The 19,578-nt window shown below is 40.8% G+C and overlaps 1 protein-coding gene across 5 annotated transcripts in view; it reads left to right on the top strand.

The window, feature by feature from the left end:
* Positions 1–3,155: 3,155 nt before the first annotated feature.
* The window catches only part of LOC120743339 (voltage-dependent calcium channel subunit alpha-2/delta-4-like), an 80,549-nt gene continuing 64,126 nt past the window's right edge, over positions 3,156–19,578 (top strand). Inside the window, exons 1-4 of one of the 5 annotated variants that reach the window (XM_040046948.1) lie at positions 3,156–3,794; positions 11,825–11,906; positions 16,774–16,890; positions 18,315–18,374. In XM_040046948.1, the coding sequence (XP_039902882.1) occupies positions 3,667–3,794; positions 11,825–11,906; positions 16,774–16,890; positions 18,315–18,374 (387 nt within the window). In that variant the 5' untranslated portion in view covers positions 3,156–3,666. The other 4 variants (XM_040046947.1, XM_040046945.1, XM_040046950.1 and 1 more) reach the window with 4 other exon arrangements.

Genomic DNA, 19,578 nt, shown 5'->3' with positions numbered 1-19,578 from the left:
CAATTATGTTAAGAAAAATGACGCATTAACTACAACAGCAGACTGACCTTTGTGTAAATGCTTGGAGCAGACTAACCTGTGAGCTGGAGGGTTCTGGGACATTATATTTGGTCTTTGAATGGCTGCAATCCAGTCGCCTCTTTGTTACTTCGGAAACATGGCTCGAACAATTTCTCTTCAACGACGTAATCCGATAACAACCGATCTCTTTACCCGTCGGCTTCCCGTGGCTGTCATGCAACCGGCTATTGCAGTTAATAATACAACAGCTTCTTGACATTTTTGTGTTTCTTTTTATCGCTGTGTAACTGATTTCAATTGAAAGCCTGCGTGCGCTAGTACCGCTTGCCACGAGTTCCCAGAATCCTTTGCGGTTCTACCCGTGAATGACGTCACATTTTCAATCTCTATATAATATGCATGTTAAATTTTATATTTGGGGTGAAATATCAAGTCTTTTCAAGTAAACCGGTTCAAGTCCAATTCAAGTCCCAAGTCATTGGTGTAAAAGTCCAAGTCAAGTCACAAGTCTTAGAACATTTTTTCAAGTCAAGTCTAAAGTCATAAAATTAATGACTCGAGTCTGACTCGAGTCCAAGTCATGTGACTCGAGTCCACACCTCTGGTTAACACAAAGAGTCTTTGGACTGTGGGAGGAAGGAGAGAACACAATGTGTACAACAGATCAGCTTTCTACGAATTTTGTGTGATAGGTTGAAGGATTACTGAATATAAAAGGGTTCAGTTAATACAAATTCATATCAGTTGATATAAGGACAAAGATAATGTAAATATGGTAAGAAAAAGGTTAAGAGGTTATTATTTTTCATGTTATATTAATTGCTTTCATGTTATTTAAGAGAACTGTAATCTATACATCACTGATCGCCTAGTAAGCCTTTTCTGGGATCGATTAGTAGTGTCTCTATTCTCCACTAGGGGGCTTTCGCGCGTTCGCCTCACTGCAATAAACGACTGCATGAGAGACGCAAGTTATAATCACTCTCATGATTCTTTTCCCCGTTTTAAGGTAGAAGCGATTAAAAGTTGATACATTTTCAATTTGTATTGTGTTAAGGTATTTAAGAGGTAGCCATTCATTGTTTTGTAAGCTTTAGAAGCATTATATTACAGTTTTGTGCACATAGACGTGGCAGTTTTGAGCCCGAGTTTTATACTGTGTAAATGCAGACTACAGATACCATGGCAGTGCCAGGATTGTGAGTGATTGCTGAAAATGTTGAAATGTACTCACTCACTTTTTATTATTATTTGTAAATATGTGTGCAAATGGTTGGTTTTTTGTACTGTTTTTATCAATAAATCTCAGCAACAAAGGACCTACACCCATGTGTGTTGATTTCTCCCTAAGATGGCAAACTGAAACACTCCAAGTTGGTGACTTTTGGAGATTTATTTCCCTGGATGATTGAGAATGCATCAAGATGAAACACAAAAGGAAGTGCACAGCTTTTAGCAGCTCCCCCACCCCCTCAATCACACACCCCCACTCCCCTCCCTCCAGAATTCCCAGGTAACAACCTAATATACATATGAATGACTAGCCAATTTAGCTTCCACTTGGCTGAAGCTAAAGCTTAGCTAAAAGCCTACCAGCCATTTGGCTGCTCTCCGGGTTTTATAGGTAGAAAAGCCAAATGGCTGCTCTCTGGGAGTTTAAGTGTTTAAGCTTAAAAGTGTGGATTTGGTGCTTTATTCAAATGCAGCTGAGAACAGGTGAGTGTTCAACCTGGATTTAAATAAACTGAGTGTTTCAGCTGATCTGAGGCTTTCTGGGAGTTTGTTCCAGATATAAGGAGCATAAAAGCTGAATGCAGCTTCTCCGTGTCTGGTTCTGACTCTGGGAACTGATAAAAGACCGGATCCAGATGACCTGAGGGATCTGGAAGGTTCATACTGGGTCAGGAGGTCACTGATGTATTTTGGTCCTAAACCATTCAGAGCTTTATAGACCAGCATCAGAACTTTGAAGTCTATCCTCTGACGGACAGGCAGCCAGTGTAAAGACCTCAGAGCTGGACTGATGTGGTCCACTTTTTTGGTCTTAGTGAGGACTCGAGCAGCAGAGCTCTGAATGGGCTGTAGTTGTCTGACTGATTTTTTAGGTAGACCTGTAAAGATGCTGTTACAGTAATCAAGCCTACTAAAGATGAATGCATGGACTAGTTTTTCCAGGTCCCGTTGAGACGTCAGATCTTTTATCCTTGATATATTCTTGAGGTGATAGTAAGCTGATTTTGTTATTGTCTTAATGTGTTTTTCTAAGTTTAGGTCTGCATCCATCACTACACCCAAATTTCTCGCCTGGTTAACGTCAGGAGCTAAAAACGCCGCTATTGTCAGCCATTTTGTCGGAAAACCTGCTCAGGTATATGTATAGTAAGCACTTTATTATTTTGGTTTATTATTTAGCTTTTCCTTCCACCATGTGACATTAAGCAGTACAGAATGTGAAACATTTCTGTTCATTTTCACTGCAATAAACGACTGCATGAGAGACGCAAGTCATAATCACTCTCGTGATTCTTTCCCCCCTGTTTTCAGTGTAACATTTGCACCTCTTTTTGCCTTTTCCAGTTGTGGAGATAATGTTGTTGATGGGTTGGGATGACGATGGTGAGATAATGGTGAGCCGTAATTGGTCAGCAGCTTTACCTCTAAGTGGGTTTTTATCAGCTTACTGAAGGTTTAAAGTCTTGGTGGATCTGGATCAGATAGTAGAGTGAAACCTTGGACTGTGTGTCTCTTTGTGTGTGTCTGGTTTAGCTTCATGACTTTAAAGAGTGTCAATAAAATGTAATTTATGTGAATGCTTGAGTGTGGGGTTTTTTGTCAATCAGCTGATTATCTGAGTGTGTGTGTGTTGGGGCATTATGTCTTGTTAGCTGCTCTCTCTCTCCCTTTCTCTCTTTGAGCAGCCAAACTGAGCCTGTGCTTTTTTTTCTTCTTCTTTTTTTCTCTCTACAGCAGCTGTGATTGGTTGCTGGGGAGTCTGTCTCCAGAAATTGCTCTAATCCTCTCTGATAAAACAGAGCCTGCATCCAATCCCTCCTCCCCACTCATCTCTCTCTCTCTCTCTCTCTCTCTCTCTCTCTCTCTCTCTCTCTCTCTCTCTCTCTGTGACGCTCTCTTCCACGAGGAAGAGGAGTTTTTAATCCAAGTGGATTACACCACAAATTGGGCGACAGGGAAGGCAAGTGGCCGCAGTGTCTACTGCACACAACCAGCTTTATGTTTTCTTTAATATCTGCAAGGTGGTGAAATGAACCCACTCACTGTTCCTGGTTCCATAAGGAGTAACCTGGAGGAACTTGCTACAGTAGTCTTTCCTGTGGACAGTAGGATGGATTTTTAACTCTTTGTCTGGGTGTGCAATGATTTTGAGTCTCTCTGGATCTTTTAGAAGTTGCTCTGATGAAGATGAGAGGCTGAAGCAAACAGAGAAGATGCTGGCAGCAGGACCAGTTTATTCAGACGTGATGGAAAGAGTTCAGGGTCAAAAGTCTGTAACTATAAATGTCACCGTTTCCTGTCTTTAGCCAACATGAGGAAACCGTTTCCTACAAACTCTTTATCATCTTCTTGAACATTCAGAGCTTCTCCCAGTTTGAGAATCTTCCTTTAAAGTCTCTTTAAAGGAGCTCCATGTCCGGACTTCAGGGATACAGGATGGACAGCATTAATGTTTTGGGAATGAGGATCCTCTTGAGGCTAATGGGAATTTTTTGCCTTTTGATCACAGCTGAGGCTCAGATGAAGATCCCACCTGAGACGTAAGTGCACAGTGTTTACGTCTCATAACCTCTGCAGAGGGTTAAAAATGTTTTTTTAAAGGCCTGCATTATTGTAAGACTGTAGATATCGTTAGAAACCCATGGATGGGAAAGTTGAATGTCATTCGCAGTTATGGCAACATGACTGACATGTTAATATGAACGCATATAGAATATAGTAAGCATGTAGCTTGTAGAAAATAGTCCTGAATGGGCTTATTCCAGCTTCTGATAGTCAACTCCCAGAGTGCACTGCGCTTTCATGGAGGTCCCGAGAGAATAACTGTGTTTCAGCAGGCTGTTTTCCCTCAGGACTCCCTGAAATCTGCTCTCCGCTGTCTTTGATTTTTGCAGGTGTGACAGTTAAAAGTGATGTAACACTTCTAAAAACTCAGATTTAGGAAACCCAAAAGCTTATTTTAACTCAGCTGTTCAACATGGGTCACACAAACTGGAGTACAGCATCCAGTTTGGCCAAAAAAACAGTTACTTTGCTATTAGGTTCTAAGCTGTTTAGGTTTTTTGTGTGGTTTATAAAGTTTTTCTTTTGTTAAAATAAGAAATACATTGCATTGCACATTTTTGACTACATGTCCCTGCTCTCCTCTATGTGTGGGACCTGTGGGAGCCAACTGGAAAAATGAGCAAGGAGCGGAAATAACCTTCTTTGGAAAATGCCTGGTCTCACTCTTGGAGAGAGGTTGAGGAGCTCATAATAGAACTACTTTGGAAGAAGTGATTGGAGAAGGTTCAGACATCTAACTAGGATGCTAATTGGGTGGGTCCTAGGTGAGAAGTTTCAGACATATCCAGGGCAGAACCAGGACTCTGCCTTTCAGCTGACTTTTCAGCAGCTTGAAAAGGTTTGGGAATTTCTGCATTGATTGTTGCCCCTGCAACCCAGGTGAGCAGGACAATATGGATGAATCGAGGGTTTCCAGTACATTTCTATAGTTTTCATCATACGAATAATCTCCACTATGGTAGACTTCTATCCCCTGATTTTTTTTCTGATTTTGACTTTCTGGTTTAAATTATTGTTGATATGTGCAGAGGAGGTCAGGAGAGAACTGCAAGACTGATTGTCTACATGTGTAAAACATGCTGGAGGCTTTGTTTGGTTTGGGGCCGCGTTTCAGTCAGTGGTGTCTGAGATCTTTCCAGAATTTATGGAGAACACAGATTTTGATCGACCAACACAATCTGGAAAGTGTCTGATTGACAGTGGCTTCATTTTTTATTGTGACAATTATTCCAAACACTGCCAGCGCAATAAAAACACCTGGATAGAAAAACACACTGGAATACTTTAAGCCATGGATTGGCCTCCGCAGGGTCTGGACCTCAAGAGAGCCTGAAAAAAGGCAGCCAACATCCAAAGAGCTTTGAACACCCTTCAGAGAACAATTCCTGAAGACTACTTAAGGAAATATATAAGAAAGCTGCCTAAGAGAGTTCAGGCTGTTGAAGAATAAAGCTGGTCGTACCAAATATTGATTTTCAAGCTCATTAAAATTGTAGCAACTTTGCTTTTCTCTTATGTACTGTTTGTGACATGCAAAGCTCTTGCAGTGTGTTTATCTACCCAACATGTTTGTGGTTTTGTGTTGTCTGTTTTGCTGCCGTTGAAGCTCATTATCATGAATCTGTGAGGCAGTTAGAGAGCAGCAGCTCCCTGCAGCTGCAGTCCTGCACGGCTACAGCTTCCTCACACGCTCCCTCCGCATCACCATCTGTGGGCCAGCATGGCTCGCTGGCCACGGTCACCTTTCCAAGCCTGACCCACATTCTCCACCAAACCGCCATAGGCCTGGACAAACAGGGCCACGTCACCTGGCTACAAATGCACCTAAACCCCTGCAAATCCACCTCAGCCGCTGTGACATGCAGAGCTAAAGAGGCAGGACTTTGTACCAGTGACACTCAGTGAGCAATAACTGAGGTAACGCGATACTGTCAGACTTTCTGGCAGGCCGTCACAGATGGCAGCACCAACAAAATGAAATGAGAAGCTGCAGAGTTCACTTTCACTGGCAGTTCTGATGTAGAATATCAGGCATGTATTTCACACACAATAATAATATTTCTAGGATTTACTTTTTTTATTTTGCATGTAAAGTATCGATCTATTGAATGTTTTGTTTTTCATCCAGATAGTTGTAGTTGTCACCTTTTACCAGCCTGCTGCTGCTTGGTTGCGTGCTCATGCACCCATGCATGGATCAAAGTAGGAAGATGCTGTGCTGATGTAGTGACCAGTTCTGCCTCATTACTGGTCACATTACCACTTGAGCAAAAGTGCTTCACTAGATTAAACTGACTGTTTTTTTGCCCCTTTTGTAAAGTTTGTGTTTCATCTGTGGTAGCGGCTCGTTTGTTGATGTTGGTGATTAATGGTGTCTGTTGGCTGATATGAGCTAGTGTTGCTAACTGTGATTCTATAAGATGGCAGATGAGGTTCACAGAGGCAGGAGCGAGTATAAAAGTCTTGTGCCTTGAACCCAACCTGCACACAGTCTACAGGCTGTTAGAAGCAGCCAAGAAACTAGAGGAAAGTCTTATTTTTTTGGTTGTGTTATAAACACTTAATATAAAGCAATAAAACAAGTATTTAATGCAAGTGCTGCATAGTGCACAACGGGTTGGCACAATTAACTGTAGCTTGTCTCCAGGCTTAATCATAAAGCTGTCTTATCGGCTGTATTAGACAGTACATTAACCCGATTTTTTTGCCATACATCACCACGATGAGTTAGATAAGCAGTTAAAAAAAAACTTTGACATCGCTCCAGGTTGCTGTCTGGACTGCTGACCTTTGACCTGGTTGTGAAATGAAATGATGGCTGTGTATTTTCTGTCAGTCAGTCTGCTGGGCAGATCACCCTCGGCACAGGGGATTAGCTGAATAGACTTCAGAGGTGATCTTGATGGAGGATTTATTTTGGGAGCATTTTTAGATTGAATTGGAGACGGATGGGAGACCGTTGCTTTCATATATGCTGCAGCATTTTAGGACTGTTAAACCTAACAGTGAATATAAAGTGATCAGCTGGTACTGTTAGAACTCTAAATGTGAGAAAATAAATTGCTTTATAGGGCTCTGCCCCCTCAGACTTATACTGGAAGCTGTTTTCACAGGTGGACTGCAGCCCAGAACATTTCTACACGTTACCCAACATCGACGCAGGCGAGAACAAGTAACTGTCCAGTAACTGCACAGCGGTATGGCGTGGACAGACCTGAACCGAAGAGCGTGCTTCTAGTTCTTTTTTGGACCGACCTGGTTTTTCCAACATTGCCTGGAGTTCATGACCCATACAATCAGACTTTCAGTAGCAGGAATACCAACCCAGTATCTCAGTTGCTTCCATTCATACCTCTGAACACATGAAATACACTTTAACATTCTTATTTAGATTTTAAAGGCTCCCATGCCTGGCAGTACTTATTTTAATGTATTTTTACATTTTTATTTTATTTATTTATTTATTTTTTTGGAAAAGGCTAGTAAGTAAAATTATGACGTTTTAAACAATGTGTCAGAAAAACAAGGAAACTCGGGGCAGATGAGTTTACAGGGATGTAATGAGCACTACCCATTCTTTGTTATTGACATCTCCCAGATGTTTGACATGTGACATTTTACGTTTATAGGCAGTGTAAGTGATTCATTTATTATTTATTTTTTCAGGCCTGGCACAATTTGTATCGAAAATGAAAACATTTTTATGTTATAACAGGTAGAAAAATGTCAGAGTAATCATTGCTACCTGTTCAGTGCGAAGCTCTGGGAGGAGTGTTGAATAAATGAAGTTTATAGTTTCGATCAATGATATCAGTCAAATGATTTGGAACACAAGGGTGCTGACAAAAACACAGAAGGTGGAGATAGAGAGGGCAGAGATGAAATGGTAAGATTTTTCTTGGGAGTCACTTGGATGGACAGGCTTAGAAATGAGTATATCTGCGGGACAGCTCAGGTTAGAGACAAAGTTGAAGAGTTGGGGCTGAGATGGTTTGGATATGTGCAGAGGAGGGATAGTGGATACGATGGGAAAAGGATCATGTAGATAAAGCTGCCAGGCAGGAGGAAAAGGGAAAGACCTCAGAAGATTCAAGCATGTGTTGAAGGAGGACAGGATGAGCGACTGAAGTGTTTCAAAGGCAGCAAATAAAGGATTAAATACAGCAACTAAAGTAAAACGTAAATCTGCAGAGAGCTGAAGGACAAGAGAGATTCATCAAGGATTGCTGCTTTAAGTTAAACAGTTTGGAAAACTAAAGGCAGACGCTTATCAAGGCATGAACACCAAAGGCATAGTGGACTCTAATGCACAACCAGAAAGAGGCTGAACTGATCAAACTCAAGACCTTTATTGTTTACAAGAAGCACTGATTTTAAAACACAGAATAACTTCCATGGGGGAATTTCTCTAGGATAGAGGACACTGGCAAAAGCGGAATTCCTGAGTTTCCGGAGATGCAGTTAGACGAAGGTTCACTGGGAGAGAGGAGAGCAGTATTAGATCCAGAAGGCTGAGTTCAGGAGAAGTAAGGACTGAAGGTGCAGGCTTACACGTGAGGGTTGTTGGTAAGGTCCAGGAGGGGTGCCAAGGAAGGTCACAAGGAAGGGTTTGAATACCACACTGAAAAACAGACAATTGGGCAAAGACTGGATGTGTGAGCTGGTTCTTAAATACTTGGAGACAGGAAAATAAGCAACAGGTGTGCCACCATCTCCTGCTGGTGTGCAGGAGATGGTGGCAACTCCACCCAAAGGTAGAGCTCCACCTGCCCAACCCAGCCAAGGCCTGAGAAAGAAAACAGGAGCGAGACAGAAACACAAGCAAACCAGTGCCTACCATGACTCCAGCTCAGTCTTCCAGCAGTGTCCATCATCTCTCTGAGCTCAGATTGAATTATTTGGGTTGTTCTGCTGAATGTTACATTTTAAAATACGTAACTATAAGATGCTATCCAGCCAGCCTATACTGATAACATGTTCCGGGGTCAAATTTCTATTCTATTCATGGTGGTCAAAATCTGCCATTTTTGATGTGTAAAAGAGTAAAGAGAAAATGGAAAGAAGAGTTCCTTACACGGGTAAACATGATTCAAACAAAATTATTGTTATTTTTAAAATTTTATACTGTCAAGAGTTCCGGGATTAAAGAAAAAACAGATAAAAATCTAAGAAAAAAGGGCAAAGCATCCAGCACTTAAATCACATGATCACTGATGGCATCGGGAGTTTTAACAAACTACAGTTTTGGCAGCTCTTTGCCGCTGAGAGTTGCTCATATATAATAAGACATGTGCATGATGGTACATAGCATTTCATAGTTTAAATGATTCATCAAAGGAATCTAGCACCCAGAATTTAAATGAACAGTAATTAGTTACATCTATAGCAGAGCAGTGTGTCTTACATGGGTTATTGTCAAACCTGTTACAAGCCCACAGTGTATTTACTGTGTGTGTGTGTCTGCACTGAACTTAGAGGATTAATGTCCAGAACAGATGGAGCGTTACCCTCCTTTTCAACACATGCTGGGTAAACTCTCTCTCTCCTCTGTCTGTCTGTGTGAAGTGCTGTGACTGAGGCACTTCACACTGTCTTCATTATGTGTAATTATTCATCACCTGGACCTGGAATATTCTGATGATGTTTTCCCTCAGAATGGTTAAAGTGAACGTTGTTCTCCTCATCTCCAGATTGATATTTTTGCTTTCCAATTCCAGGGGTAACTTTGAATAATTCATAGTTCAAAATGGGCCTTCAGGTCATCCTGTGTCTGAAACAAACTGTTTAGGCAGTGTTTCTGGATCATGTGCATCTATGACATGATGGAGCTTTAACCAGCCTGTGTGCATGGCCTTAGTTCACAATCAGTGATCATCAGCTTTGAGACATGGCTGAAATGCAGAAACCACGACAAAGCTTTCACTGGTTTTCACAGATGGTTATAGTACTTCACTCTTCTACATCTCTCCTGACCTCCTCTGTACATATTTTATTATATTATATTTCTATATCATATGATAGAAACATTATAGTGTCTGTTGTGTTAATTGTCCGTTTTGCTGTTGCGACACAAACCAAAACTTTAACTTGCAGCTTTGTTGCATTGCTGTGGGTCTGTGCTGAGTGGACCCCTGCAGCTCTCTGCTGTGACCCAGATGAGGAGCAGATTATCTAAATCTCTTTCATCACTGTCATATTTAAGGGCCTTTTTCTGCTGTAATGCACCGCTGCTGAGCCAAGCGTTGTCATGGAAACACACGGTCAAGCTTACGCTAAACACCTGAAAGCGCAAGAACGTAACAACAGAACTTTTTATCCTGAGGTAAAGTGGTGGTATAGCACAAACAAAGGGTCCCTGCTTTTCTGCTACATAGACCATTGATGAGAAGTGCTCCAAGCTCAGTACGAGTCCAGTTTGTCTGAGTGCACCAATGATTTTTAGCATGCAGTGGCTAACAGCAAATTTTAAACATGGGCTTCTTTCATGACCGTTTTGCTGCGATGCTTTCCTCAACCAATATTTTAATGTTTAATCAAAGAAGTTAGAGGAGAGCGTGTATGTAACAGATGGAGATCAAAAGGTCCAGCACACTGCGTTATTCAAACCCAGCTGGCATCGATAGCAGCTCAGACAGGTGCTACAAATCAGGCCAGCCAACCCAGGTGGTCAAACGCGATCCACAAGAATCAGGAAACCAAGCGGGATGAGTCATATTATAAAGGAATAAAAACTGATAAACCTCATATATTCAAATCGGTAAGTACACAGTGAAACTTAACACAAAATAATATGTGGCATGACACTATATACACACTGCTCCGACAAATTGAGAGAACACTGGAAAAAAAAATCATGCTGCATATCGATACAGATATGGACTGCATGATGTGTTGGGAATAAAAGGATGTCACATCGTTTCAGTAGTTTCTACGGCCTGCATGCTTGTATGCATGCCTGACCTGGGCCGTGCTCGTAATGAGATGATGGATGGTGTCCTAGAGGATCTCCTCCCTAATTTTGATGGCAGCCACACGTCTCAAAAAGTTGGAATAGGGCCATTTTTTCCACTGTGTAGTATCCACTCTACTTTTAACTCTACTTCTGGGAGAGGACAGTTTTCCCATTCTTGTCTGATAGAGGATCCTAGCTCCCAGCAGCCCTGGCTCGTCTTTGTTCTATTTTTGCTTTCTTGATGCTCCAAATGTTCTCACACACTGCAGGCAGGAAAGTTCAGCAACCAAACTCTTCTACTATGAAGCCATGCTGTTCGAGTAGATGAAGTATGCGGTATAAGATTATCTTTCTGGAATATACAAGGCACCTCTGACAAAGACATCATCTGTAAAAAAGTGTATATTTCTGTCAGCATTGATTTCACCTTTCCAGATTTTCGAGCTGCCAGTTCCAGACACTGACGCACCTCCGTACCATCAGAGAGGCGGACTGAGCTGAATACCGATAATGAGCCGGCTGGTCCTTGTTGCCTGCAGTGTTCTTGTTTTCAGCTAATGTTTGGCTTAATTGTTCTAAAATTCACGCTTTCCCTTGATAAACAGTTTGATTACATTCTCACATTGTATGAAAGTTTCAGAGTCTAACAACGTTGGTGAAACTTTCTTTGAAGTGGATGTAACAGTGGCTAATAGCAAAAACAGCAGAACTTGATGAGCTTCTCGGAGTCATTGGCTTGTATTAAACTCGTTTCACAATGTTTTACAGTCCAAATAGACATGGACACATTGACAGCTGAGGTAAACAACAGCCTAAGAGCCAACACTCACTTTACAGCCAGAGCTGTTTGTCTTACAGCAGCCATCTTAGTTAGGATAATACATGAAGTTCATTTAACTGCAATCATCTGATATCTAGTGATGAGATTTTCTTTTCTTTTCTTTTTGCTTGTTCGTTTTGTTTCCTTATCTTTTGTTTGCGTCTCTTCTTGTGGTTTTCTAACAGTCTGTAATGTGAGTCCTTGATATTGTCTGTTGTCTTTCTGTCTTGCAGGGTGCAGCAGTGGGCGTTGAGATTCTCTGCAGAACTTCGAGAGTGTGCAACCAAATACTCTGGATCTCTGCTGCTGCAGAAGGTAAATGAAGCCAGAACTGGTAAAAGCAAATTTCAAATTCAAAAGTCGTCCTAAAAAAAATGTTCTAGGATTTGTCATTTCGACAAGCCTCAGACTTTTACCAAACATTTGCACAAGGCTGCAAGAAAGCATAAATACTGACTGAGCAATGGTTTGGCCAACGTGTCCAAAACTGAGAGGTTCTATTTCAGCCTTTCATACTTCTGGAGCGTTCACTCTCTGTAGGTTCTACAAAGAAGTCTCATAAACCATTGAGGTTTGTATTTGTCTTTTCTGGTGTTGTATTCATTTGGGTTGAATTTTCTTTTAATAATTAAAACATGGCCAAAGTCTACTTTAGATGTGAGTTTCTTACCCTCAAACTGGTCCTGAGGCTTCTGACTGTTAGAACTGGAAACAAAGAGCAATTGGAAGAGTTCGGATGTGCATTCGTGTATGTTGGTGAGTGTGCCTATCATTGTGTGTGTGTGTGAGTCTGTGTGCACATTTATGCTTGTTTGCCAGGACAAACACACCCAGGGATCATGATAATGCCCAGATTGAGGACTGAGCCCTCTTTACCAGCGTCAGGATTTGCGGCCTGTTCTGATTTTAGACATTCATCCATTTATCTGTCAGATTTAGAGCCGTCAGAGGCAGTCAGCAGTTTGTATGCTTTTAAACACACATCCACCTCCTGCAGAATACACAACATGCGTGTATAGGAACCAAAATAACCCCCAGATAACATTGTTTTCTGCCTTGCGGGTTTCATGTTGTTTTCATGTACGTTTTCTCTGGCCATGAATGAGAGATAAAATACAGCAATTGTTGGAGGATTGCTATATGAGCAAATCTATGAATGTATCAGTGCTAAAATGAATGTTAAATGATGTTAAAAGGCTGACCTTCAAGATCATCTTGTATAATAACCATCCCATAAACTCTATGGGATTACTTTATGTGCCTCCTTATCCTTCTCACCTCAGTGACATCTGAAAGATAACACAAAGAAATAAAAATAATTAAACAAAGATTCAAACCACATTTATCCACCATAAATTAAAAAAACAATGAAATGCCAATTTCAGCAATAGCTAAGCACATTAATAATGGTGAGTTGTGTTTGTGTGTTGTTCACACTTAAAGTCTGGTTCGCTTGCAGAGACGAGCAGGGTAGAGCTACTTGAAAGGATTCAGGCCACGACTGGGACCAAAAAATGATTGAAACATCCCCAACTGGCTGATCAAGAAACCTTTTTTTCAGGGAGTTTAAGCCCACATTACATCATCAGCATCACTCTGTGCATTTCAGCAGTGTGGGGGAAGACAGGAAGCCAGAATATCCTGAAATAAATCCAGTTTTGGAAACTAGCATTTAAAACTAAGAGCACATGCAGCTCAGTGCCCTAGCACAGATTTATTAGGAGAAAAATGATGCTACGGGTAATTACGGTACTTACAAGGATGTTTTTTGGTAGTGTTTGCATCCATGTGTCATCATTCTGTAAACATCACAGCTTAAAAAGGGTTGAATGATCTTGTGATAAAACTGTAGGGGTGTAGAGTGGGGTCATGTTAGCAGTCCATTAAAATCTGGCTTACATCCATCGAGGTTTTCGAAGTCAACTTAATGATTTATTGGTCACAATTTAACAAAACCAATTTACGAAACACTGCAATAAATGTCATACATGTAATAATCCACATAAATGATAGAAAATAATTGCACTTAAAATGATGTCAAGTATATTTACTTTGTTTTTAAGAAGGCACATTTTAATAAAGCCTGCACTTTGCACTTGTTTTTACTGCACTACAAACTTCTTAAAGTACATTTGGTTTGCACTCTGTGAATGCTTCTACTTTTCAACATTGTTTTAATTCTTGCGTTGGATCCCTGTTTTGTAAAGCTCGGTGCTAGGACCAGTTCTGTTAACAGTATACGTTAGGGGTGGGCAACTCCAGGCCTCGAGGGCCTGTGTCCTGCAGGTTTTAGATCTCACCCTGGGTCAGCACACCTGAATCAAATGATTAATTCAATACCAGGCCTCTGGAGAACTTCAAGACATGTTGAGGATAGGGATGGGTATTGATAAGATTTTAACGATTCCGATTCCATTTTCGATTCTGTTTAACGATTCGATTCTTTATCGATTCTCTTATCGATTCTTATTTTTAAAAAAGGACAACACTAAGGTCGATTAGCTTAGAACTTTGTTTTTTATCTTCTCTTTGAACAAGATAGAAATTTAGGAGTAACATGGCCTTACAAACCCAACAGTGAGATCTTAAGAGATCCAGCCTACGGCTCTTCAATGGGTGTCACCGGGTCCCCAGGAAAAAAAATGTAAATGTAAAATAATAAAATAAATATTCTTCTGTAGCAATAACAAAGTATAACATAAATTATTCTGTAGCAATTACACAAGAATATCCAGTAATATCCCTGCCTACAATTAAACACATTCACTTACCAAAGTGAAATCGGGGGCATCTGCTGTGGCAAATGGATTCAAGCCTTTGACCACAAACTGAGTCACTGCTCGGTGACATTCGTCTATCCTGGCCTGAAAGGAGACGCTACCGGTAGACTGCAGTGAGAACTGCCAGCATCTGAGTCAGCCAGACTCTGTCTCTCTCATCATGGTCACCTAAATGCACAGTAATGGCAGGTTTTGTAATAAGGCAGATCGCGCTAACATAATATGCACTGTTAGTTGATTATTTATCTGCCGCATTAACGGGAGAGGACATGGAAACGTTACCGCTGCTGCTGGGTTGAGATTCACGAGTCCGGAGCGGAATTAAAAACACGACATTCATTTAAGGTCATCGCGTGTTTTGTGAGCAAATGCTTTTGCATATTCGTAGTGTTTCCTCCCTTAAATGAAATATCTACTTTGCAAGTATTGCAAGTTGCCCTGTTGTCATCCGTTCTCGTAAAGTATAACCAAGCTTTTGAGCATTTGAGCCGCTGGCGCCGTGTTTCCTGCCGGGTAAATGACGCTCCGCAATGTGGTGACGTCATTCGGGGCGACTGGAATCGATAAGGGAATCGTTTGCAAAAATGGCAAACGATTCCAAGGAATTGAAACAGTGGGAACCGGTTTTCAACAAGAACCGGGTTTTGATACCCATCCCTAGTTGAGGATGTCATTTAGCTGTTTGAATCAGCTGTGTTGGATCAAGGACACAGCTAAAACTCGCAGGACACCGGCCCTCGAGGCCTGGAGTTGCCCACCCATGTTATACATGGTTTCCCTTGGCAGTATCTTCAGAAGGCAAAGCATACATGTGGCAGTATAATGTCCTCGTAAGTGGATATCAGGCCCTTGTAGAGCAAAATTTAGTATTTTGGTCTAGACAACCCAAAATGGGATGTCCGCATATGTGGACATCAGGTCCTAGGAGGTTAAAGACCTCATAGTACCGTATCACACCAAAGGAAAGTACTGTTGCTGCACAGCAAGAAGGTCCTGAGTTCAATCCCACCATCAGGCCAGGCTCTTTCTGTGTGGAGTTTGCATGTTCTCCCCGTGTACTCTGGCATAATGGTGCGAATGGTTGAATGGTTGTCTGTCTCTGTGTGTTAGCTCTGCGACAGACTGGCGACCTGTCCAGGGTGTCCTCTGGATAAGCGGAAGTGAATGGATGGATGGATATCATTAATCTCTGGCTCTCTTCCACAGCATGTCTTTTGTCTTGTCTTCCTCCCCTCACCTCTAACTGGTCGTGGCAGATGGCTGCCCCTCCCTAGCCTGGTTCTGCTGCACGTTTCTTCCTGTTAAAAGGGTTCTTTTCCTTCCCACTGTTGCAGAGTGCTTGTTCATAGGAGGTCATATGATTGTTGGGGTTTTCTCTGTATTATTGTAGGGTCTTTACCTCACAATATAAAGTGCTTTGAGATGATTGTTGTTGAGATTTGGTGCTATAGAAATAAAATTAAATTGAATTGACCTCTCAGTGATGGGTCACTCTGCAGCAACCCATCATAATCAAAGGTACACTAGGTTACATTTCCACTGAGGCCCCTTCCTCTAAGATGCAAAACAACCACTGAGAAATCCATTTTGTGACTCCATAGAGCTCTGTGCTCATTATACTGTACAGCAAGTGTGCAGGACTGAGATAGAAGATTTTCACAGAGGTTGGACTCAATGTTTGGCTCTGCTTGTGTATTTGCTTCAGTTTGGGCAGCTTGAACTAATTGGAATTAGGGAGTGACTTAATGAAGAGATTCAGAGTGTAAATACCCAGACTGGGCTGACCCTCCGCACACTCAGCTGGTTTATCCACCTCGAGCTTCTTGATCCAAAGAAAGTGACCCAATAACCTCAGATATCCCCTCAGTATAAGAATACACGCAAGCACACACACATACAGAGAGAGAGAGAGAGACGCCTCCACTGGAGTTGATTTACTCTGAATTATCTCATAAAAAAGGCAGCCGCATTTTATTTATACTGTAAACACAGGATAAGACATCAGACCTTGTTGGGAATATCCTGAAATGTCGTAATAACTGATGACACGCTGCAAGTTTGTCTTTCTAGAGTTAATGTTTTTTTAATGTACAGATTCAATGCTTTTCTTTGTTGTTACCAGAACGGTATGGATATTTTGGTGGCTGCAGCTCAGGAGTTAGAGCCTTGGCTGCTCCAAGGTGCTCTCTGATGCATTCATCTAAGCGCGGATGAGTTTAAATGTTAGATAGAAAAGCAGTTAGATGTTGAAGAAAGTGCTTGTAGGAATGTGAGTGCGTGGGTGAATGGGGGATGATGTGTAAAGTGCTTTGAAATAAATATTAAATATGTTATATGTGTTGTTATTGTATATTTAAAAAAAACTTCTGGTGTTCTTGACTCTGTCTTTGTTTTTCTCTCAGAAATTGAAGGATGTGGAGCCAATCATTAAGATCGTAGAGGTGGATGGACAAGACCTGGTGAAGGACTACTCTGATGAAATCGAACGAATGTTGGGAAGTAAGATGAAGTCGGTGAAGGTGAGGATCATTAAAAGGAGGTTTTTCAGGACTATTCCTGGGAGACCGAACTAATTTGAACCCATGATTTTTAAAATAATGTGATTCCTGCTTTTGCATCTTCATTACAAGATTGTGTTTTTTAGTACATGCTGTTATAATTTGTGTCATTAGTTTGCTGCCTAACAAAATACAGCAGAATGATCCGTTAGACAGTTTTCTTTGTGGCATGAACAATATCACTGTGATCACTTTGTATAAAGTGCTGCACACTTTGTATAAAGTGTGCAGCTGGAGCAGTTGAAGTAGAAGTAGTTGGATCTGACTGGTCTTATGGAAAAATGTGTGATGGTCCTAAATGTATTTCAACTGGAAGAATGTTTCATGGCTGTGCATCAAGCTGGAAGCTCAGAAAACCGAGCTTTAATAAAGCCTCTGTTATTTATGCATTCAAATCATGATCTGTTTCTAACTGTCATGATAGGCTGTGTGGCAGGCAGGAAGGAAAAAGGACCCAAAATGCAGGACTCTCAAAGACGGGACTGGAACTGAAAACACAACTTTAATGCTGGAAAAATCTCCTTATAAATAACTCCCACAAAAACAAAACAAAACTCAGAACAGAGGAATTGCACCACTGGAACACTACAAACACACAGCATGTAGACCGTATGACGCAACAAAGACCAAAGGCCAACACAGGGCTTAAATACGCAGTGGCGTAATCAGGGAATGGAAAACAGGAGGGAGACACAGCTGGGAGAAATTAGGGCTAACTGAATACGCTGACATAGGACTGGAACTATCAAAATAAAACAGGAAACAATTTACAAAGACGCAGACTTGACAGAGACAGACAGACTTGACAGAAAATATAATACAAAATCAAACCAGCACAACTCAAGAATCAGAACATAAATAATAATCTAGAAAAACACCAAAATATAACAAACAGAAAAAGCTGCGTCAAAATGACCCAGAACTGTGACACTAGCCTTGATAAAAATCATTTTGGTGCTTAAATGTTGCCTTTGTTGATGAATTCCTTTGTGTTGAACTCTGCGCTACAGTAACTAATTGACTTTTTCCCAACGCAGCTAAATCCAGCTGTGCATATTCCTTTAAAGTCAGTCATATCTGAATTTTTCTTAAAGGAAGTGCCACAACTCATGGAGCCACAACTCATATTGTTGTGGCTCTAAGGAGTCCTGATAATATTGATAATAAAAATGAAAAGAATCTGCTCACCAAAGTCCTTTTCTTTCTATACTCTTTTGAGACTGTATAATAATAATAATAATAATTTCTTAGCTCATTGTAGCTAATGAACCCTTAAAATTTGGATTTTGCACGTTTCATAATTTTTCACTGGTTTGCTTTTCTGTGCATGTGCAGTGCAGTCTTTTAGTCTCAGTTTTATTTCTCTCCTCTTTTTCTTGTGCCAGAGGTTAGCAGAATCTGCAGAAGACTCAGATTTGTACCATGAATTCAATGCAACATTAAAGGTCAGTGCAACTCTTTGGTTTTGATGATAACTGATTCACTGGCTGGTTTGGAATCACCCAGGACGTATTCTGTATTCTGCATGTTTAAATTAATGCTGATGGACGATAAAACCTCCAAGTCTGTCATGTGTCAGTGTCTGGTGCATTTGTACTTTCCTTGTCTTTAGCTGAATGCTATCATTAGCTGACTGTGCGTGGATCAGAGTTGACAGCGGGCTGTGAGGCCGGAGCAGATTGGAGGTTTAAACCTCAGCTGACTCCTGAAATTAGATTAGGTCAAACTTCACTGATCCTATAGGAAACTGGGTCGCAAAGAAACGCACAATAAGCATCAGGGAAGTTAAGTATTTCTGGATTCTTCCATCTGTGGGTTTGTATTTCTGATATTTTGCCGTAAACTTATGTGAATGAAACAAATATAATTTGTTCTGTACACATTTTCATATTGTGAAGCCAGAGATGTTTAACCCTTTAAAGCCAGTCGGAGCGGGCACGCTCCTTTTGCGTAACTATTTTTAAATCCTGGTAGCACTGCAACCACGTAAGCTAGCGCAATAATTTTTTTTGCATATGAAGCCGGAGAGTTGTACTTACATCTTATGCCATCAGCTTGTCCTAGGTCACAGTTTCCTTCCACATATAGCTTTGCAAAAACTGCATAAAAAGCACTTGCAGCAACAAAAACATAATATTCCAGAAACAGGCTTTGCTGATCCGATCGCTGTTCATAACACTTCCTACGTCCATCAGCGTGAACTATCGCATGTCCCCCACGACCTGCCCGAAACCGGAAGTGACGTCATTTTGCGGAAATGTAGTTTTTACCATCAGGGCCTTATGAGCCTATACTGGTGTTTTTTTTTTTTTTATAATTTGCAGTATAATATTTATTTTCGTTTTTCCTGCAGTATATAAAAATTGGTGTATTTCAAAAATAAAACTATGAAGACACTTAAAATAAATTTCCTGTGTTGGGAAACTATTTTGTGCAACTTTTTTGTATTTACAGTTTTGAGGGTTAAGCCTCTTAAATTTCTCTAACTAGAAATATATGTTAAAAAAACAAAAACGATTTTCAATTTTTTTTGTAGTTTATTGCACTTTTTTGCAATTTATGTAATTAGTATGCACTTAATCCATATATATTATTAAATTTTGGACTGTAATGGTTGTATTGATGTATAGCAACTTGAAATGCTCCCAA

The sequence above is a fragment of the Simochromis diagramma genome, unplaced genomic scaffold (assembly GCF_900408965.1).
Source record: "Simochromis diagramma unplaced genomic scaffold, fSimDia1.1 OVJJ01000106.1, whole genome shotgun sequence".
NCBI lineage: Eukaryota > Metazoa > Chordata > Actinopteri > Cichliformes > Cichlidae > Simochromis > Simochromis diagramma.
The sequence above is the reverse complement of the archived record's forward strand: the minus strand, read 5'-3'. Positions and strand labels throughout refer to the sequence as shown.